Raw genomic sequence first — 24,394 nt, 5'->3', positions numbered from 1 at the left:
CCACACGAACTTTTCTTCTTTCTGGGTAAGCCTTGTCATTGGTACAGCAACCCTTGTGTTAGGTCCTGGAACGATTGTAGAAGGGGGGGTTGAATACAATCGTCACTAAAAATAATCGCGGCGGAATAAATCTGATTGGAATGTAACTTGTTAATCAGATTAAGATTAATTAATATAACAATGTTTTAAGTCGTTATATAATTAATATGGTTCGTTTTAATGTCCACTAGTTCGTAGAATAAATTTGACAGAAAGTATTCTAACTCGGTGGAACAAAACAACCGAATGATCAAAGCACAGTAAACTGTGGTTTTAACGAATAGCAAGTTTAGCACAACTTGAAAGCTTACAAGCACTTTGAACACTTTGAAATGAAGGAGAATGAGCCATATTTATAGGCAAATCTCAAGAACTAGGCAAGACAAAGGTGCAAAGACAATCTAGTGGTTGCTATGACAATTTGGCACTTTGTCTTGCTGAAAAACATAAGGTAAGACAACCATAAGCATTGTCTATAGCTTAGTAAGACAATCAGAAGTGGTAAGACAATCTTTGAGAAGCGGTAAGACAATCTGGGACATTGTCTGACACTCCAAACGGTAAGACAATCATCCTGATTGTCTTTGGAGCCACACGGTAAGACAATCAGAATGATTGTCTTGCCAACCATGCGGTAAGACAATAGCAGGGCACGGTAAGACAATCTGAGGGATTGTCTTACCGTGTGTTGGAGGAGGGAAATGGCACGGTAAGACAATCTGTTTGATTGTCTTACCTTGTTATTTCTCAAGACAATCAAGGAAATTGTCTTTCCTTTTGATTCCAACAAGACAAATGCTTATTTCTCTTTAATTAATTAACCAATTAACATCCACTTAATTATATTAAATGCATAAATTCATAAATTAAATTAATTCGAGATAGAATTAATTTAATAAATAAATTACACATCATATATAATTATTTTGAGAAGTGGATTAAATAATTAGATAATCAATTATCCCTTTTCTTCTTCTTCAGAGTCTTCAGTCTTCTGTAAACAATTAAGATCTTCGACTTGAACGAATGGCCACTTTCTTTTGACGTAGAATATTTAATCAGATGAGCTGATACACAAATGTACTGTCTGGTTCATCTGTAACTAGCTCAATTAAATATTCCTTGTCATTTAAACATTTAAGATGTGACTTGTTCGTCGATTCTTCGTCTTCTTAGTTCTTCTTCATTTGTAGACACAATAATGGAATCTTCTGAATAAATAAAGTATTGAAACTTTATACCTTCTTATCTTCTGGACGTGCCACAAAAGATTATTTGTGCACTGAGGCTTGATCATATTAATGAACTTCTTTCAGTGGTTTGCAGCAGCATCCTGAAATTCTTCTGACATAAAATCTTCAATAAATCATTTGACGTTCTTCGTACGGATTCCAGATAACAGTACTTGCTATGTACTTGCTTTCTTATCAGAGTTGAGTTGATTCCTCTTAATTACAAATAGGCTTAACATATGCCTTTCAATCTCCCGCTATTTGTTTGTTAACATAACATGCAAATTATCGAGAGGATAACTCAACTAACTGATAAGACAAAGGATTAAACATGGAAAGATAAATAGCAAAAGTTTCTGGTATTCATTAGACATTCACCAGATTCAAACATATAAGTAGATTACAAAAGGGGTGTTCATTTAGAACATATATTACAATACCATATATTAATCTACAGATCAACTTCTCCTTCTTCAGTATCAGAACTGTGAAGAATAGGAGTTGAAGGTTCTTCCCTGGATGGCTTTTCTGCAGTAGTGGCTTCACCATGTTTCTTCCTTTCGTTAGCCAGAGCCAGTTGGTGCATTACTTCCAGATCCACCGGGTCCTCCTGAAAGTCAGCAGGCTGAGTCTTTGTGACTTGCTTCATCTTCTGTTAGGAATCAATAATTTTTGATGATAACATAAACATTTTTGTAACATGTCTTACTTAGAATCTTTATCAAATTTCAGTTGTAATTGTTACATTTCTTGTCTTTGGGAATTATCAACGGATGGGTAGAATAGGATGGCTAATTGTAAATATCCAATGCCATGTAATTTTATCTAAGTGAAGGATATTCAACTGATGAGATGTAACTGTTCAACTGATAAAGACTGGATGATGTTTCAACTGATGAAAATCAAGCATTCAACTGAAGACAAAGTGTTCAACGGATAATGCTGAGGAATTCAACTGATGAGACTGGAACAGCATTCAACTGATGGAGTTTGTAATTCATTCAACTGATGAGCCAGGCATTCAACTGATAAAGTCAATAGCAGTTGAAAGCAACCAGAACCTTCAACTGATGAAGCAAAGAGCAGCTGAAAGTGACTAGAGCTTAAGTCTGACAAATCACATGGATCGAATTACACTAAAATAGACATGGAAGCCTAATTAGGAAAATAAAGAAGAAGCAGAAACATACTTATCTCATGCAGTGCAATCTGGATCAAATCAAGATGATGGTCAAAGATGAAGACATCTCAGAAAGCATGCATAAGACAAAGTTGTGCAGCATTGTTTTTAGATTAGAGTGCATTTTGTAATCTAGCTAAAAGCTTTGTAAAACTTGGAGTATATAACCAAGTTAGTAGCATCAGTTGAACTTGTTCAAATTACTTGAGAGAAAAATCTGAGAGTTAGAACTTGTTTTGAGTGATGAACCAGCAACTGTGCGAATTGTAAAACAATCCACAGATTCTTCTATATAAAATCTCACGGGTGGATCATTCAATCCACCCGTATTTTTAATACTTGGTGTTTTTCTGTTTATTGTGTTCTTAGTATATTGTTCTTGAATCTTTTAAATTTGTAAAAGATTGTATTCAACCCCCCCTTCTACAATCTTTCTCATAGTTGGTGTAAAATAACATCTTCCTTGTATATTTGGAAATACCATTCCGAAGACAGTAGTCAGCTATAACTTTATCAGCAACAGCCTTCTCTTTCGAAGCAAATCCCTTGGTTCGTAGGAGAGTAGATGCACGAATCAGTTGGTTCACAGGATATTTAGGGAAGGCTTCATCATTTAGATACACAGTGCATATGATGTCGTCATTGATGAACTTCAGACAATAAGGTTTCTTGACAATCTGAGGACTATTGAATTCAGCATGTTCCATCAGCTTGTCTCGAAGGAGTTCATTCAAATTAGAGCTTCTTTTGACTTTGTTACGAAGCACCCAGAGCTCAGACACAGTAAATGACTTTAGGAATTCAACTGAGAGTCTGAATGTTCCGTTCCTCCTGGTGTAAATGATAAGCTCCCATTCATCTAGCAAGTTCCTGACAGCAACTGTAATGTACCACAGTTCAAGAGATAGGGCATGCATAAATAAATCCTCATCAGGGTTTACCTCCCTCAAATCATAGATCAAAGACATGAACTTCTTGTCGTCGAAGGGTTCCCTTTGAGGTCCATTGAAAATTCTGCGAGCAATGTCCCAACTCTTACCAACTTTATGCTTCACATCAAGATTCTTCTGCACACATGCAGCATCATAGATCTTTTGCTTTTCCTTCTTGATTTCCTCTTCTGTGATGAGCTTGTCCTCTAGAAGCTTTTGAAAGTCCCTGAGCTTTCTCTTCCTAGCTTCATTTTCCAACTTGAACTTTTTCACCAACTCTTCATGTTCAAGATCTACAGCCTCCTCTTCAGTCTGGAACACATAATCTTCATCAAATGCACCATCTTCGTGATTCTGGCAGTAAGTGGCATCAAACACATCATCATCATCCATTTCCTTAGGAAAGGCATCATAATTGTCTTCCTGTTAATGCATGGGTTGCTTTCCTTTTGACTTTTCAGATTCTCTGCCAGGTGCAGAATCAGAAGTGTTGGTGTTTGTATTCCCTTTGTTACTCTGGTTGGAGCTGTTTCCTTTCTCTTCTCCTCCCTTGTCTCTATTCTCCCCCTTAGTTGAGGGATCCTCTCCGGAGGTTGGAGCATCAGACTTGGAGTTCCTGAGAAGTTGATCCAGTTTGCTGTCGATCTCATCAAATTTAGACATGTAGAGCTCATGGTTGGATCTCATTTCGACAGTCAAACTCTGGATATCAGCTCTAAGCTCATCCCTGTAAGAACTGGATGGCTCCGCCTCTACTTTCTTCTCTAAGGTGACCAGTTGTGCACCTTTCAATTTCTCATTCTCCGCAATCATCCGGGCAAGTTCAGCTTGTAACTTAGCAATTTGTTCCTCAAATGGAGCTGTGTTAGTGTGTGCACTCACCTTACGTACACTCAAAGCTGTTTCACTAGCCTCACGTGCATGTGTATCGCTCGGTGTTTGCCTTTCATCACTCGATTCACTCATAGCTCCAGCTGTACCTGTATATACTACCAATGTTCCCTGAAATGGGTTCAAAGGTAGTGGAGGAACAAATTGTCCTCCGGAAGCCAGTGACGGCAAATCTACTTGCACATTGCCAAGCAGTTCCTGATCATGAAAGAAAGGGTGATCAGCAAAGTTTTCATGCATAGTAATTTGATTTTGAAAAACTGTGCTCTCAGAAAGTGTAGTAACCTGTGTATTGGCTTGATTTTGCACTAGCGTGAGTGCTAGAGCAGTGCTAGACTCTGTACAGGATACCGTGGCTGGACGGTCAACTTCAATGGCTTCATTCTGTTGAGAGAATGAATCCAGAGACTGTATTGCCATTTCAGTGTCCAAGCCCTTTTGGGAAGGCGAGGATGAGGCTGCAGTTGTCTCCGAGGCTTCGACTCTTTGTTTCTTTTGAGAAGACAGAGCTGCGGGTTGATCCATTAAACTACTCAAACTCCTCTTTCTGGCAACCTTCTTAACAGGTTTTGAAGTAGTGTTGGTTGTTGTGTTTGGAGAAGAGATAGTTTGTTGAATAGAAACATCAGCGGGGTTATGAACCTGTGTGTTGTCAGGTTCATTGCTGGCAGGCTGACAAAACAAGTCAAAGTTACAACCATAATCAGATATATCAATATTAAAGTTAGATGAGAAGTCAGTAAGTACCTGAGCTACCTGTAAGTTATCTCTGAATTCCTGAAGATCAGGATTGATATCTGAATCTGATGGCAGTGGTTGTGAGGTTGATTGTGTTTGTGGAGAGTATTGTGGTTGAGCAGTAGGTTGTGTGGGTGCAGATGAAGATGGTTGAGCTTCGAAGAAGTCAAAAGGTAGAGGCTCATCTTCATATGATGGAAACTGTCGTTGGGGGATAGGTGATTGAACTGGTGATTGGTCAGGGGATTGATCTGGTGATTGTTGTTGTTGTTGTGGATCTTGAGGTTGAGGTGGTTGTTGATCTTGTTGCTGTTGTTGTTGATGTTGTTGTTGTTGAGCCACTTGAACTTGATAAGGAACAACTTGAGCATTGAACCTTTCCAACATAAATGGAGTAACAATGAGTGGTACTGCGTTGTACTTACTTCCTTTAGCCAGCTTGTTGATTAATTTGAGACTGGTTTGTTTGACATTGAGTCTCCCAGCATTGAAGTAGAAGTTCTTGTCGGCTTCAGTCATCTTATCATTTAACAGCAACATCAGAAATCGTGGATAAAAGCATTCAACTTTATCATTAGATTCCACGTTTCGACATCCAAGTGGTCCCATCTTCCTCAAAATCTCCTTCAGAATAGTTGTCCCAAAGTCAATTGGACGGTTGAAGGCAATACATACTCCAAATACTTGCAGTATGTTGGATATGTTGTGAAAATTCCTCCTATCAGTGGGAGAGAACACCTTAGCAAGCGTGTCGAAGAAGATCTCCCATTCTGGCTTCAGTTTTCCCTTCGTCATCTTAGACAATTGAATTTCCCCTTGATATTGAATCGTCTCAAAGAACTGCATCAACTCAGGTTCTTTAGGAGCATTAACAAAGTTAGCACGGGGGAAACCCAACACACGATTCACATCATCAGCAGAGATTGTGATCGTCCTTCTTCCATTCACGTCACCTACCCTTATATCTCCTGTAACCCTGTGATTGTCCAGAAGGGTAGTATTTAGAGCCGTGGAGTAGAAGTCATACAAAGGTTGAATCTGTAATTCGGCTGATGCAGTGATTGCAGTACTCGCAAGGCATTGCTCGTTCAGAAATTTGACCCAGGGTCTGAACCGGGCAGCAACTGCTTCAGGGTCTTGAAATCCGTTGTAGTTCGTCTCCATAATTTTGAATTTTCCAACCATTTTGTTAATTAAAAGGTGAATTAAGCGAGAAGTTTTTCAAATAAAATGATAATTCTCAAGTATCTCGCAAATTTCACGTAATAATTAATTTAACGATTAATTAATTAATTATTAATTCGAAAATGTTAAATAATTCCGAATTAAAATTTAATTAATTTATAACGGTTGTAAATTTCAAACTCAATCCAAGGCAAAGGTTCCAAATCAGTGCAAGAGTCCACAAAATCCCCAAAAGTCTCCAAAAATTCGAAATAATTCGAAATATCCAAAATCACCAAAGAGGGTTTTGAAAACTCTTTCACACAAATCACACTCCAAATCAAATGTACTATCGTAACAAGCCACAAAGTCGATCAAACCACTGAAATCCAAGCGAAATCCAGCGAAACCGAGTCCGAAAAAGAGGGTTTTAAGACAAAAATTTGGCAGCGTTTCGATAAGAATCGAAGCGATTTTACCAAACCAGCAAGTTTATAATCTTAAAACTTGAAAAACTAAGTCGAAAACAGCAAGTTTTGAACGAAAAACTTGAAAAACGAAGCTTGGGTGTGTGTGTGTTAATGGCAGTAGGAAGAAAAGTGAGAAGATGAAGTGAAAAAGAGATAAGACAATAGAAGGGATTGTCTTATAGGGTTTTAAATCTCGGTAAGACAATCTAAGTGATTGTCTTGCCGAGAAGTTTAAACAGTGGCTGAAGGACACGGTAAGACAATCGAGCGGATTGTCTTGCCGTGTAGAAAGAGGCGTACAAGAGAAGCTAACACGGTAAGACAATTTTCGAAATTGTCTTGCCGTGTATACATACAGAAAATAAGAAAAAGCGGTAAGACAATGATAGAAATTGTCTTGCCGCATGGAAAATAAAGAAAATAAAGGGAAAATCTGGAAAAGAGCTCGGTAAGACAATTAATCAGATTGTCTTGCCGAGTTTTTCAACAGAAAAACACATAAAATAGTATAAAATTATGATTTTTGATTTATTTTAAAAGATAAAATGTTTTACACATTAAATCAAAAATCTAATATAAGAACAATATTATATAATACACAAATATTTTGTAAAATTCAACTTTAATTAAATATAAATACTTATGAACTTAACTTTAATCCATGAAAATGAATTAACTTAAATTCAAATATTTATGCTTAATTAATTTTGAAAAATACAAAATAAATACAAATAATTATCTAAATGCTTAGAAAATAATACAGGGGAGTAAGCAGGCATTTAGAAAATTACAGATAAATATATAGACATGCATAATTACACAGATAATTATCAAATAATATACAGACAATCATATAAAATTTAATAAAATACCTATAAATACACAGAAAATTCACAAAATTATATAAAAGCATATAAAGTATATAAAAAATATATATACAAAGAGAATCATGTCATATTTAACATCCCTAGCTCACAAACCAACTTAGAGAAAGTGGATTCATCAAGTGGTTTAGTGAAGATGTCAGCGATTTGATCAGCCGTGGGCACAAAATATAACACCACTGTACCATTCATGACATGTTCTCGAATAAAATGATACCTGATATCTATGTGCTTGGTTCTGGAATGTTGAACCGGATTGTTGGAAATGGCTATGGCACTTGTGTTGTCACAAAATATTGGAATTTTGTCGACAGAAATACCATAATCATTCAGTTGGTTTCTGATCCACAGTATCTGAGCACAGCAGCTTCCAGCAGCTATATACTCAGCTTCAGCAGTAGAAGTAGACACTGAATGCTGCTTCTTGCTGTACCAGGAAACCAACCGACGTCCTAGAAATTGACAGCTTCCAGACGTACTTTTCCTATCAATCCTGCATCCTGCATAATCAGAATCTGTATAGCCGGTTAAGTCAAAACCAGTATTCTTAGGGTACCAAATACCTAAACCAGGTGTACCCTTAAGATATCTAAAGATTCTTTTGACGGCTATAAGATGTGATTCTTTAGGATCAGCTTGGAACCTAGCACACAAACATGTTGCAAACATAATATCTGGTCTACTAGCAGTGAGATAGAGTAAAGAGCCAATCATACCTCGATAGCTTGAGATATCAACTTTCTTACCAGATTTATCCTGGTCAAGCTTTGTGGCAGTGGCCATGGGTGTCTTTGCCGGAGAAGAGTCTTCTAGATTGTACTTTCGCAGAAGATCTCTGACATACTTTGACTGGCAAATGAAGATGCCATCTTCCTTTTGGCTTACTTGAAGACCAAGAAAGTAGGACAGCTCACCCATCATACTCATTTCATAATTACTCTGCATTAACTTAGCAAACCTCTTGCACAAGTTATCGTTAGTAGAACCAAATATAATATCATCAACATATATTTGAACAAATATCATATTATTATCATGCAATTTGTAAAAGAGAGTTTTGTCTATGACACCTCTAGTGAAATTGTTTTCAATTAAAAACTCAGAGAGAGTGTCATACCATGTTCTTGGTGACTGCTTGAGCCCATAGACAGCTTTGAATAAGAAGTAAACAAAATCAGCAAATTCTGGATTTTCAAAGCCAGGGGGCTGTTCCAGATATACTTCTTCTTCCAGCTTTCCATTCAGAAATGCACTTTTCACATCCATCTGATAAACTTTGAAGTTGGAGTGTGCAGCAAATGCAAGGAATATTCTGATGGCTTCAAGACGAGCAACTGGAGCATAGGTTTCATCATAATCAATTCCTTCTTCTTGTGAATAACCTTTTGCGACCAGTCTGGCTTTGTTTCTTACAACAATGCCATCACCATCTAACTTGTTACGGAAGACCCATCTAGCTCCAATTGTAGACTTTCCTTTTGGCCTTGGAACCAGGGCCCAGACTTCTTGTCTCTCAAATTGATTGAGTTCTTCTTGCATGGCAAGAACCCAATCAGGATCAGCAAGTGCTTCATCTATTTTCTTTGGTTCTAATTGTGATAGAAAACCAGAGAATAGACATTCATTTGTCGTAGCACTTCTAGTTCTTACACCAACATCAGGATCACCAATTATAAGATCAAAGGGATGATCTCTGCTCCAAATCCTTTCCCTTGGAAGTTGTGTCCTAGATGATTCAGCTGTATTGTCAGTAAGCTGATGTGTATGACTAGTTGATCCACCATCTCCCCCTGAGTTGTTGCCAGGTTGACTTGATGATCCACCACTAGCATCAGTGGAATCTCCAGCATTATTGCCATTTCCTCCACCATTGCCTGGATCATTATCATTATTGATGACATCCCCTGTTGCAACCTCAGGTGGCACATCATCATCTGAATCAGAATCTGGATAGTTGTCAAACTTCAGAGATTCAGATGGATCAGCAGATTGTATACTTGGAAGTTTAGTGTCATCAAATGTAACATTGACACTAACTTTCACTGACAGAGTATCAATTACAAAGACTCTATAAGCATTATTAGTATAACCAACAAAAATTGCTTCAGATGCCTTTGGTTCAAACTTGTTCAAGTTCTCTTCTCCATCTTTGAGAACATAACACTTGGCTCCAAAGACATGAAGATGTTTGACATATGGTTTCTTGTTGTTATACAGCTGAAATGGAGTTTTCATATGATCCTTATTGATCAAAGTTCTATTCTGGGTATAGCAGGCAGTAGACACAGCTTCAGCCCAAAAGTACAGAGGAAGCTTTGCTTCAGCAATCATTGTCCTTGCAGCTTCAATCAATGTACGATTCTTTCTTTCGACGACTCCATTCTGCTGTGGAGTCCTTGGTGCTGAATACTGCCTTCTAATTCCCTTTTCAGAGTAAAAGTTGATTAGAGTTTGATTCTTGAACCTTACAGCTTTCACTGGCACACCCTTATCCAATTCAACTAACTTTATATGATCAATCACTATCAACGGAGTTTCATCCTTAGAAGTAAGGAAGTAAACCCAAGTAAATTTCGAGAAGTCATCCACAATAACCAAGGCATATCTTCCTCCATCAATTGATGCAACATTTACGGGGCCAAACAAATCCATATGCAGTAAATGAAGTGGATCTGTAATGGTATTGATGGTCTTGCCTTTGTGAGATGCTCTCTTCGCTTTTCCTTTCTGACAAGCTTCACAGAGATCATCAGTTGAGAATTACAAGGAAGGCAAACCTCTCACTAGATCTCTCTTGACTAGAGAGTTCATGGTTTTGAAGTTGAGGTGTGAGAGTTTCTTATGCCATAACCAACTATCTTCAGTAGACGCTTTAGCGTAGAAATAGTGAACTTCGTTTCCTGGTCCTGAAGATAAATCAGCTACGTATATGTTGCCTTTCCTTACGCCACATAGTGAAGAACGCTTATCCTTGATATGTTTGATGATACATATCTCCTTTTCAAAGTGAACATAATATCCCTTGTCACAAAATTGACTGACACTCAGGAGATTATGTTGAAGTCCTTCAACTAAAGCAACATCCTCTATGATGATTCTTCCAATCTTGTACTTGCCATATCCCACAGTACGACCTTTGCTATTATCAGCAAAACTGATTGTTGGGCCAGCTCCTTCTCTTATGTCTTCCAGCAGGGATCTATTGCTAGTCATGTGCATTGACGCTCCACTGTCAAGCACCTAACTAACTCGAATCACTCCACTGGCACCCTGCACAAGACAACTTGATTAGACATTCTTTGGGACCCACACTTGATTGGGTCCAGCAGACTTGAAGAATTGATTTCTATCAGGTAATACAACAGAGCCTCTTGGACTGATATTTGGCTCACTCTTGACTGAACTTACTTCCTTAACAACAGCCTTATAAACATTGGTTTTAGGCTTTGGAACATAAGTCTCCTTTCTCACATGAGTAGGACTAGCAGTCTTTGATCTAGCATGCTTGTAGTTTGTGTGTTGTCTAGGTGATGTGTTTTCATTTTTAGCATGCAAATTTTTAAAATAAGCAGACATCAAATTGAAAGCACAAGTCATACAATTATCAACACTACAAGATTTATGACATGCATCAAAAACAGGAGCAACAGGCATATCAGTCATAGTAGCAGGAACATCAATAGATTCTACTCTAACCTTGTTAACAGATTTAAAGTTCTCAGTAGAATGACATCTATTGTCTCTGTTCTTACTATTCACAAAGTTATTGGGCTTGTTGAATTTAGTTCTCTCAGAGTTGACACCTAAACCAGCTTTAGGCAACCTAACATTGCCTTTCACTTTGATTGGTTTCAGTGATGTCAGGATCTCATCTCTATTCACATTACTCTCTTTCATCTTAAGATCTTCCTGTTTGAGTTCATATCTAATGACAACAGGAGTTTCTAACAGAGGTTCAGCTTCTGAGGATTTAAACAATGGTTGAGGGGAATCTTTCAAAACAAAAGGAATCCCTCTCTCCTCAGCACTCTTCTTAAAAGGAGTAATGTTACTAGCCTTACCTACAGATTTGTTATAGTCAAAACCTATTCCAACAGTTCTCTTGATCTCTTGTTTATCATTAAGCTCTTTGACTATAGTGGAGGCATCCTTAAAGGCTTTACATTTCACTTTCTCTTCGTCTAGCTGAAGTCTTAAAGCAATCTCACCTTTCTCTAGAACTCTGACTTTAGCACATTGTAATCCTAAATCCATAGTCAGTTGTTCTATTTTAGGTTTTAATACTTTCATCTCATTCATCTTATAAGCATGAATTTCTAAGACTAAAGTATTAATTTTAAGATTGGCGGCTTTCATCTTTTTAATAGCATCATCTCTTTCAAGTCCTAATTGCATAAAAAGTTTAGGGCATGTAGGATCTACCTGAAAGCTTCCAGCAGGAGGAGGTGAAGATGATCCAGCATTAGCCATAAGAGCAACATTTCCAATCTGCTCTTCATCATCACTATCTGTATCATCCCAGCTTTTCCCTTCTGCTAGATAAGACTTGCTCTTGAAACTTTGACTTCCAGAAGTACCCTGATGCTTTCTCACTAGTGCATCATACTTCTGCTTCAGCTCGTCGTAGGAATCTTTTCTCTTTCCTTGAACCTTGGGCTGTTTGCATTCAGTTGCAAAGTGTCCTGGTTCACCACAGTTGAAGCATTTGAACTTGCTTCTATCCACCATCCCAGTCTTGTATCCTCCTTTGCTCGTAGAAGATGAATAACCTCCTTTCTGAAACCTGTTCACAGTAGGTTTGTACTTGTAGGAGGGGTTCTTCTTGAATCTCATGTTTCCAAATTTCTTGGCAAACAGTGATAGAGATTGATCTTCTAACTGTTCTAGCTCTTCCATTGTATAGAACTCTTCGTCACCACTGGAAGAGGCAGTCTGACCCATCTCAGGTACAACAAATTCCTGAGTGGTTTTAGAAGGAACAACAACATCCTTCTTTTCTTCCGGTGTAGGTGATTCAACAACTAGAGCTCTCGAATGGTTCTGTGTTTTACCCCAGCCATATCTCTGTTTACTCTGAACTTGCTCTAGTTCATAAGTTTTCAAAACTCCGTAGAGTCTTTCCAGAGAAATCTCATTCAGATCTCTGCTTTTCCTGATGGCAGTGATTCTGTGTTCCAGATGTTCGGGAAGTGTTAAAAGAAACTTCATGTTGACCTCTTTCTTGTCATAGAATTTCCCATTCAGATTTAAATTATTTATCAAATTATTAAGTCTGATAAACACTTCTGAAATCCCTTCTCCGGGATTGGAACCAAATTGTTCATACTGAGCCATCAGTATCTCTTTCTTGTTTTCCCTAACTTCCTCTGAGCCTTCATTGATAATCTCTAATGTATCCCAGATTTGCTTGGCGTTCGTACAATTTACAACAGCATTGTACATCACTGGATTTAGAGATTCAACCAAAATTAGTTGAAGAGCGTCATCTAAGTTCATCTGTTCACTCTCTTCATCTGTGTACTCAGAAAGTTCTTTCGGAATGACCTGATGAGGTATTAACACACCATCCTCTTCGTGTGCTAATATGACATTCATCGGAGTAGTAACACCTTTGTCCAAAATCCCGATGTATTTTCTGTTCGCTGTTCGGAGGAATAGGAACATGTGCCTTTTCCATAGGCCAAAGTGTTCTTGGCTGAACGGTGGGATTTTAATGCTACTGATCTTTTGGGTACTCATTTTTAACGATTTAAAGTGAATAGTGTTTGGATGAGAAATGGATTTTTGAAAGAAAAATATTTTAAATCAAAATTAATTTTTTTAAAAAAAAAATTAATTCGAATTAAAAAATATTTGGATTTAATGTGAATAGTGTTTGGAAGAGATTTGGATTTTTGAAAGAAAAATATTTTTAATCAAAATTAATTTTTGGAATAAAATTAATTCGAATAAAAAATATTTGGACGTTACAGAGTTTGTATAGGATCTGATACGGTAAAATGGTATCAACCGCTCTGATGCCAATTGTTAGGTCCTGGAACGATTGTAGAAGGGGGGGTTGAATACAATCGTCACTAAAAATAATCGCGGCGGAATAAATCTGATTGGAATGTAACTTGTTAATCAGATTAAGATTAATTAATATAACAATGTTTTAAGTCGTTATATAATTAATATGGTTCGTTTTAATGTCCACTAGTTCGTAGAATAAATTTGACAGAAAGTATTCTAACTCGGTGGAACAAAACAACCGAATGATCAAAGCACAGTAAACTGTGGTTTTAACGAATAGCAAGTTTAGCACAACTTGAAAGCTTACAAGCACTTTGAACACTTTGAAATGAAGGAGAATGAGCCATATTTATAGGCAAATCTCAAGAACTAGGCAAGACAAAGGTGCAAAGACAATCTAGTGGTTGCTATGACAATTTGGCACTTTGTCTTGCTGAAAAACATAAGGTAAGACAATCATAAGCATTGTCTATAGCTTAGTAAGACAATCAGAAGTGGTAAGACAATCTTTGAGAAGCGGTAAGACAATCTGGGACATTGTCTGACACTCCAAACGGTAAGACAATCATCCTGATTGTCTTTGGAGCCACACGGTAAGACAATCAGAATGATTGTCTTGCCAACCATGCGGTATGACAATAGCAGGGCACGGTAAGACAATCTGAGGGATTGTCTTACCGTGTGTTGGAGGAGGGAAATGGCACGGTAAGACAATCTGTTTGATTGTCTTACCTTGTTATTTCTCAAGACAATCAAGGAAATTGTCTTTCCTTTTGATTCCAACAAGACAAATGCTTATTTCTCTTTAATTAATTAACCAATTAACATCCACTTAATTATATTAAATGCATAAATTCATAAATTAAATTAATTCGAGATAGAATTAATTTAATAAATAAATTACACATCATATATAATTATTTTGAGAAGTGGATTAAATAATTAGATAATCAATTATCCCTTTTCTTCTTCTTCAGAGTCTTCAGTCTTCTGTAAACAATTAAGATCTTCGACTTAAACGAATGGCCACTTTCTTTTGACGTAGAATATTTAATCAGATGAGCTGATACACAAATGTACTGTCTGGTTCATCTGTAACTAGCTCAATTAAATATTCCTTGTCATTTAAACATTTAAGCTGTGACTTGTTCGTCGATTCTTCGTCTTCTTAGTTCTTCTTCATTTGTAGACACAATAATGGAATCTTCTGAATAAATAAAGTATTGAAACTTTATACCTTCTGATCTTCTGGACGTGCCACAAAAGATTATTTGTGCACTGAGGCTTGATCATATTAATGAACTTCTTTCAGTGGTTTGCAGCAGCATCCTGAAATTCTTCTGACATAAAATCTTCAATAAATCATTTGACGTTCTTCGTACGGATTCCAGATAACAGTACTTGCTATGTACTTGCTTTCTTATCAGAGTTGAGTTGATTCCTCTTAATTACAAATAGGCTTAACATATGCCTTTCACCTTGAGAAATCTTGAACAAATCTTCTATAATAGCCTGCCAAACCCAAGAAACTTCTGACTTCTGTTGGTGTTCTTGGCCTTTCCCAATTCATAATTGCCTCAATCTTGGAGGGATCTACTTTAATTCCTTCTTTACTGACTATATGACCTAGAAATTGAACCTCTTGTAACCAGAATTCACACTTTGAAAATTTAGCATACAGCTTCTCTCTTCTCAATGTCTCTAAAGCCATCCTTAAGTGGGTTGCATGATCCTCAGTGGTTTTGGAATAAATCAAAATATCATCTATGAAGACAATTACAAATTTATCCAAATATGGTTTGAAGACTCTGTTCATTAAATCCATAAAAGCTGCGGGGGCATTGGTTAATCCAAAGGCCATCACTAAAAACTCATAGTGGCCATATCGGGTTCTAAAAGCTGTTTTAGGTATATCTTCTTGTTTAATCTTTAGCTGATGGTATCCCGATCTTAAATCAATCTTCGAAAAACATCTCGCTCCCTTCAATTGATCAAAAAATCATCTATACGGGGTAACGGGTATCTATTCTTAATAGTTAACTTATTAAGTTCCCGATAATCAATACATAACCTCATACTACCATCCTTCTTCTTCACAAACAACACTGGTGCTCCCCACGGGGATACACTGGGTCTAATCACTCCCTTTTCTAACAAATCTTGTAACTGGGTTGCCAATTCCTTCATTTCTACTGGTGCCATTCTATATGGGGCTTTAGATACTGGTTCGGTTCCAGGTGCTAAATCTATTGCAAATTCAATTTCTCTATCTGGAGGTAATCCGGGTAACTCATCTGGAAATACATCTGGGAACTCGTTTACTACAGGAATATCTTCAAGCTTCACAAATTCTCGACTCTGATCAGTTACATATGCTATATAAGCTTCACAACCTTGACGCAACAATCTCTTCGTTTGAATCATAGTCAAAAACTTCTTTACCTGTTTCTGCCCTCGAAATACTATAGTCTTCTCATTCGGTGTTTTTTAACATCACCTCTTTACTACGACAATCTATCTGAGCATTATGCTTCGATAACCAATCCATCCCTAAAATAACATCAAACTCTCCCAACTTGAAAGGTATCAAGTCGGCACAAAACTTATTTCCTAAGATCTCAACTTCATAATACCTATAAACTTGGCTAACAGGGACACGTTCCTGATTAGCCAACTCTATATTCATAATTTCATTAAGCAATTCTATAGGACGATTCAACTTATGCACAAAATCTTCAGAAATAAACGATCTAGTAGCTCCAGAATCAATCAAAACCTTGGCACATAAAGAATTCATAGTAAGCGTACCTGCCACCACATCTGCATCCTGGACTGCATCCCTCATAGTCATGTTGTAGGTTCTGGCTTTAGGAACTTCTGGGACTACTGGAGTGGATCCCATAATTCTAAGTGTAGGGTTACCTGGAGCTGGTACCTTGCAATCCTTCACCATATGTCCTGGTTTTCCACACCTAAAACATGTTATTCCAGCTGCTGGAGTCCTATTGGGTTGGTTCCTTGCTGGTTGGTCTCGAATCATTGGGTTCCGTGCTGGTGGGTTCTGACATTCCCTAGAATAGTGTCCCTTCTGGTTACACTTATAACACACTACATTCAATCTATTACAGATTCCCCCGTGTCTCTTTCCACATATCTGGCACTCCGGCAGTGGAGGCCTTGGTTGATTTCCAATAGCTGGACGGTTACCTTGTCCACTACCACCTACATCTGGCTTCTTAAAAGTGGGATTTCTCCCCTGCTGAAATTTCCCTTTCTTCGGGTTGTTAAAGTTCTGAAACCTTCCCTGCTGAAACTGTCCCTCGTGATGCTCTGGCTTACGCTTCTTTCCCTCTTTCTCTTTCTGAGACATTTCGCTTTCCGTTTCCGCTATCATTGCCTTCTGAACTACAGCTGCATAAGTATCTAATTCCAATATGGCTAGTTTTCCCCTGATCCATGCTTTTAACCCCTGTTGGAATCTCTTAGCTCTTTTCCTGTCGGTATCTACATAGGTCGGAACAAACCTAGCCAATTCAGCAAACTTTTTCTCATACTCAGCCACAGACATGTCCCCTTGCTTTAATTCTAAAAACTGTAACTCCATTCGATCCTGGAGAAATTGAGGAAAGTATTTCTCCAAAAACAACTCCTTAAACCTATCCCAGGTAACATCCTCTGTCCCTTCCATCGCTCTCACAGACTCCCACCAATAGGTGGCCTCCTCCTTCAGATAATAACTAGCAAACTCAGTCTTCTGCTCATCTCTCACTTTGACTAACACAAATGCCTTTTCAATTTCCTTCAACCATACCCTAGCCTCAATAGGGTCCGCTGAACCCTTAAACTCTGGGGGATTGACAGACTGAAAATTTTTGAAAGTAACCTGGGGATTAGCCTGCCTTTCCTGCTGCTGAGTCAGGTTGGCAGTCTGTTGGGCCAAGATCTGAAGAATCTGGGCCATTGTAGGTTCTGGATTGTTATTATCACGGTTGTTTGCACGGTTTTGTCTTCTGGGAGGCATAGCTCTGTAAAGAAACAAGCAGTTTATTTAATCTCCAAAACTTTTAACAATTGTTTTTATAAACAAAATATTTCTTTTTGAAAACATTTTTGATCATTTAATTAAATAAATCGCATGCTTCTTTACAGAACAGAGCAATAATGAAAGAAACAGGGTACAATGATATCACAGGGTTTATATGAAGTGCGGTATGTAAGGTAAGTAAAACAGGTGCAGTAAAGTAAAGAACAATATGTAAAAGGAAAGGTTCTAGTATATATATGAAAAATTGAAGGTACATAAGCGCAAGCGCTTCATCAAAAGTAAAAAACAACAGCAAACCTACACATTGGTCAGCACATCTTAGTCTATATAAGGTCAAAATCAGCTGACACTACACTACCACCACACACTACACACTACACACTAATGTACATTGTGACAGTCCAGGAATCCGGGGGTCTGGATTCTGACGTCACCACATAAAACCCATTTTTAAACACTTTTGAAATCCTGTATTTTTTTTTTTAAAGATAATGAATCCAAATAATTTAAAACTTGAAAACATTTAATAAAAGATTTGAAAGACGTTAAATAAAAGATTTAAAAGAGAACATCTTCACCCCCCTTATAACAACAGGATCGCATCCAGGTTACAGTATTGAAATTAGAATCTACCACTATTATTACACAACATCTCTTACCAAATCAGATCATCTTCGATAAGAAGAATCACTGTCAACTATTCCAGCTTGCACCAACCTCATCAACTTTTCTGAACACTCCTCGACCACTGGATCCTCAACTCTGTCTCCTCGCCTAGCATTAGCCTTACTCACAATCTCAATCAATCATCTCATCTTTAAGCCTTTCTGAAATGGTTAGAAAGGAATAGCAAGGGTGAGCAACAATGCTCAGCAAGTAATAATAAACAATGATAGTTCTGAAATGATATAATAGAAGTTCACGAGTTCAAGATATAAAAGGATTCAACCTGAGTTCATGAGTTCATGGTATTGTATAGAATGATTTACAATACCTTGCAGCATTTAAACTGAGAAATTCAATCTTTCCAAAGAATTATTGAATTGGACTATCACATTTTAATTAAAACCAAGGTTAGGCAGCTGATCAGTTCCGCACTAACCCCGAGCAGGCCCCGCCATGCTCTATCACTGGATCCAAGGCACTCATTGGCCTAACATGACCACGAATCTGGTCCACAGGTTTATATAAAAACAATAATCCAATTCTCTAATTCAATTCAAGAAGCCAATGCAAATCAACAGAACATCATCATAAATATCATCAACAACAGAATAATTCCAATTCAAACTTTGATAATAATCTATTCATAAATCATGATCCATCATTTCATAAATCACAGTTCAGGAAATCCTCAACTATTCGGTATCCTCCATTATCGGCTAAGCAACTGAATTTAGCCTGCTAAACCAGCATGACAATGGCGGGTTGAATAATCAAGAAGATCCCAATTCATTCAAAGCTCTAACTATCACTGAGCAACACATGCTTCAATGACAATCTGAACTTCGAATTAATTTGTAAAACGGAAATTCTTTAGAAACTTGAAGATTAGAAAGAATGGTTCAGAATACTCGCACTTTCGAACATTGAAAAGAAAGGTATGAATACTTGAAACATATACCAAAGGAATGGATCAGAATATTTGCAATATATCCAAGAGAAAGGTTTAGGATACTTGCAACACATATAAAAAGAATGGATCAGAATATGCAATATATCCAAAAGCAGGGTGCAGGATACTTGCCTTAAATCTGACTTCCGTCTCACAGCTCATTCTAATCTTTCCACTTTCACAATCTATGCATCTCATAATCTCTAGACCATCTCTAGCTATACTCTATTCGCCACATCGCTTCGCTTACTCGATTCATCCCTTATTCGCTTTGTAACACCACGTGACTTTCTGAACGTCTTCGGGCATACACGTCTCGTCCAAATCCTTTACGAGAATAAGATAATACTATAGTCACTAAATAATATATCGCATATACATATCACGTATATCGATACCCACTTATATACCCCTTTAAACTTATCACATATCACTTAACACGTAATCATGCTTTGACTCTACCATATAGTCAAGTCATATTCCACATAACATATCACAAATCAATTATCATATAAATCCTATCGATAATCCGACATCATCTCGTCTATTTATTAGACTATCCACCTGTTATCCTATCTCAATCAACAATCAACCAACCAAATCCAATCATTATAATCCATATCTTCTTATCCAATATCAATCAACTCACGACACTATGTCATCCAAATCTTTTATCACACATGTATACTATCATGAATAAACATGTATATCACGTAATCATCAATTAATAGCAATCAAATAACATATAGTCACATTGTGCACATTTAACAACAATTATTCACATTTTCGACTCCATCATATGATTATGTCACATCAAACTAGACTTTATAAGCTTCTGTCTCTCTTTCGTTTCACTCGATTCCGACTTACGGATCAAAAGTTATGCTCAAAACAGTTTTCTCCCTCTTCTATCGGCACATAACACATCCAACCAATAGCAGACAACACACAACACATAAGGTTTCCCATTCCAATTGATATTAAATCAAGTCTTGGGTTTAAAATGATTTTTCGGGAATTTTCTGGAATTTTTAAACATTTTTCGGAATTAAAATCGATAAAAGAATCACTTTTCGGATAAATAATCAAGTCCCAAATACTTGAAATTGGACTTGAAATCATTCATAAACAATAATAGAGCCTTGAAAATAATTTAGAAAAATATTTCAAAGCTCGAAACTATTTTTCGGAATTTTTAAATCAAAAAGGATTAATTAAATCCAATTAATTAACCAATTAAAATCAATTAATAATTAATTAAAATAATTAATCAATTAATATTTAAATTAATTGACCAATTAAAATAATTAATTACTAATTAAAATTAATTAATAAACTAATTTAGATTTATTTTTTAAATAAAGAAATAATTAAAAATCATTTTTGAAATTTAAAATAATTAAATAAAACAATTTTTGAAAATTAAAATCAAAAGGTTTAAAGTGTAAAATTTTGAAAGTTTTGTTCAGGGTTTAAAGTGTAACTTTCAGAAGTTACAGGGGCTGTTTCGTAAGTTTCAAAACCTCAGTACTCAAACTTCACCATCTTCATAAGTTGGGTGACCAAACGGCAATTTGCCGCCGGCCACCACTAACTTCGCCGGATTCGGCGTTCTTGGCGTCCATTCGACACCAAAACCTCCAGATAAACTCTATATGCTACCCACAACTCGTTTCTGAAATCAAAATCATCAAACAAGGTCTAAATTGGCCGTAAAATCCGGCCAAAGTTCATCCGCCGCCGGCGAGCTTTCAAGCTCCGGCGTGCTTTAAAAACGAAACCTCCCTACTTTTTGAGACCACCAAATGATTCCTCATCTCCTATTCTATCTGTTTTCACCCTCCATACATCCCCAGATTCAACCGTTTGCAAAGCCCCAAAATCGAATTGAAAACATTCAAGAACACTCAAGAACACCCCTCAAGAATCAAACCCACTTTTCTAGGTGTTATGGAACTCAAAAATCAACATATAATATACCAAAACGACGAGAAAAACATGTACTACATCATGGAACCATCAAAACAATCGAACAAACAAGTTTGCAAAAATTCACTATTTAAATCATAATAATTCGAATCTTAAAGCTTCAATTACTCCCTACCTGTGAATCTCAGGTTGTTTTTGATGATTGATTTGAGTTCTACTCTTCAATATCTTCGATTTGACTATTCGCACGCTTGATTCTGACTTCAATAACGCCTTCAAATCTTCGTTTGATTATGAAGAACACGAAGAACACCGCTCGGTTTCTCTCGGTATTCGTGCAGAGAAACTGGTGAAATGATTTTTACGGGTGAAAATCAGCTCTAGAATGGCCTATTTATATTTACAAATAATTGGTACCCCTTTGGATCGTTTATGACATGAAAATATGTATTTAGTAGCTTTATATAATAAAACGGGGTCCAATCGGTACTGGTTTTCGAGATAATCATCAAAACGAGGCTCTTTAACTCAATTATTGGTCTGCGGGTCCCATTGCAATTATGACAAGATAAGAATTAATATAATAATCAAAATATCTCGTTTCACGCTTATCGAGACAAACTGGATAATTATCAACAATTAAAATACCCGAAAAACTCCGCCGGACCGACTACGGGGAAAACCGTACTCCGGATCGAAAAAGTCAAAACACGAAAAATGTCCGGAATATTCAAATTAGGCTAAAGGTGAGTTTTGTTGAAACTTCCGGGAAGAAAATTTGCTACCTCGTTACGAGTGGACGGTTTTACGGAAGTCAAATAATTAATAAATACATATAAATATACACAATTAAATCCGTAAATTGATTATAAAATCATCTAACATTCCATAAATCGATATGAAAATTTCCAAATAAACTATATTTTCTCCTGAGCATATAGAAATTGAATTCTCTCAAATACGAACACATATGAGCAGTTAACGCAATAAACCAGATAATATAAAATTCACAAAAATTCATATATTAATCATAAATCACCATAAATAATTAAACGAGCAATACCACAAGTAACACTTAGTCACATACCACATATATTCACATAATTATCATCTAGAATTTTCGAAACAATATATGAAAATCAGTTGTAAAAATATAATCATTTATCAATAACACAATAACCCGGGGTTTAAATATAAAACTTTGAAAACTCATCAAACTGGAATAAAATATTAAATCTTATTCCCTTCTTTTTAAGAAAATCATTTATAATATTAATAAAAATATTTTTAAAATCCGGGTTATTACAATCTACCCTCCTTATAGGGATTCCGTCCTCGGAATCAGAGAAAGAAGGAGAACGCATAATTAGTATAATCCATATTAATCCACAGAACAAGTATAATCATATAAAACTATTCACATAATCACATCATTATTCAACTAGAGACAACAATAATATCTAGACAAATAGATTTATAATAATCAAATCTGAATTTAATAATATGGGATATTACATTCTACCCCCCTTATAAGGATTCCGTCCTCGGAATCCCCCGAAGAAACTAAAACGTACACACTTCATAATATCATATCGTCATCCACCTTTTGATCAATCTTGGCATACCTTTAACTTTAATGGAAAAGGAAAATCAAACTTTCGCGATTGCAAAATTCATTTCCCAAGAATTGATCTTTGGGAATTTTCGAATAGAACAAGATGTTTTCAAAATAGGTCACATTGGAATACAAGAGTGACTGGGAGATCAATACGATCAAATGAACTTAATGTTGCGTGTCCATATTAGACACTACTAAAGGTTGTTAACCTTCTTGTAATCACAACACACACAAGTGATGGCGTCCCATCCAACTCCTATCACACAGACAGGTATACCTTGTGTCCCCTATACATAGGGTTGTTCATCCCAATCAGATTGAAGAAATGTCAAGGAATATCAAAGAATGTCAAGGAATATCAAAGATATCAAAGAACATCAAGGGATATCAAGGAAGATGAAAGGGTATCAAGGAATGTCAAGAAATGTCAAACAATATCAAGGAACATCACTATCTCTTCACAACAAACCTTTATCACACATCTTTGCTTTCCAACTCATACCAATAATCAATATCAATGTCATCTTAGAATTTGAGAAATTAAAGATCTCATTTATCAAAACTTTCGTAGAAAAGATACCATGATAATATCTCACTGATGAGAAAACAATCAAAAGAATCTTTAGTTGAAGAGAGGTATTGCCAAGGTCTTCTCAATTTCCCACTCTACTTTACGAAATCGTTATTGGATTTATGTCATCCTTTCAACGTTCTCGATAGTCGATTGACGTTCGTTCGTAGCAGCCTCGTAAAATTCATAGTAGACGTTATCGTTCGTAATAAGTCTTGGCCTCCACTTCATCCCCATTATCTGTGAAGTCACTAGCAAAACACGTAGCATATCATCGATTGTATGGATCGCCAACCTGTGGGTTATGGGCCCACCTTGATATCGTTTGAAGTCCCGATCAGCTTGAAGCGTCGTCGTCGAGGACTAACGTTCTAACTTACTCGCATACATCACCTCTAACAACTGGACTCAACTCCATATACTCCCTATCATGCACTTCTCATCTATCAACTTCTATCTACAAATCTCTCCTTCTGATTCAGTACAACTCATATCTTACACTAACTCTTCATATCTCACACAACAATATACTTTTCCAAATATCCAACATGGTCAACATACTATGAACCATGCATCTTTATCATTCTCAAATCAATACAGTAGACCATTTTCAACTATGCAGTATAGTCAGAATAATCTGAACACTGCATTTTCACCATTTTCAACTCAATCATTCATTATCAAACTCTTCTATCTAGGTCTAATCTTGACCTTTCTCACAATTCATCATCTCAATTAGTCAACATACCAAAAATCATATGTCTAACTTAGGAATCAAAATCTCTCCAAACTTATGCACTCAACTTAATCATCTAACTAGATTCTATTTCTCTATCACATCCCTAGACTATTTCTAAATAGTCTCACAATACCTCTATCCGAGGTCACCCAACATTCTTCTCTAGAAAACCTATAACTATGATCTATATTCTAATTTCAAATACTTATAACCTGTTGCTCTGATACCAACTGTGACAGTCCAGGAATCCGGGGGTCTGGATTCTGACGTCACCACATAAAACCCATTTTTAAACACTTTTGAAATCCTGTATTTTTTTTTTTTAAAGATAATGA

General features: G+C 36.6%; 1 protein-coding gene across 1 annotated transcript; it reads right to left on the bottom strand.

Annotated features, from left to right (window-relative positions):
* Nucleotides 1–16,015: 16,015 nt before the first annotated feature.
* LOC108204122 (uncharacterized) lies at nucleotides 16,016–17,563 on the bottom strand. Its single transcript, XM_017373421.2, has one exon. It carries the CDS (start codon nucleotides 17,561–17,563, stop codon nucleotides 16,016–16,018), a length of 1,548 nt encoding a protein of 515 aa, XP_017228910.2.
* Nucleotides 17,564–24,394: the final 6,831 nt, after the last annotated feature.

This window comes from Daucus carota, chromosome 3, assembly GCF_001625215.2.
Source record: "Daucus carota subsp. sativus chromosome 3, DH1 v3.0, whole genome shotgun sequence".
Taxonomy (NCBI): domain Eukaryota; kingdom Viridiplantae; phylum Streptophyta; class Magnoliopsida; order Apiales; family Apiaceae; genus Daucus; species Daucus carota.
This window is presented reverse-complemented; position numbering and strand designations above follow the sequence as displayed.

Coding starts and splice junctions, on each gene's coding strand:
- LOC108204122 (XM_017373421.2), bottom strand. CDS start 17,563: ATGCCTCCCAGAAGACAAAACCGTGCAAACAACCGTGATAATAACAAT.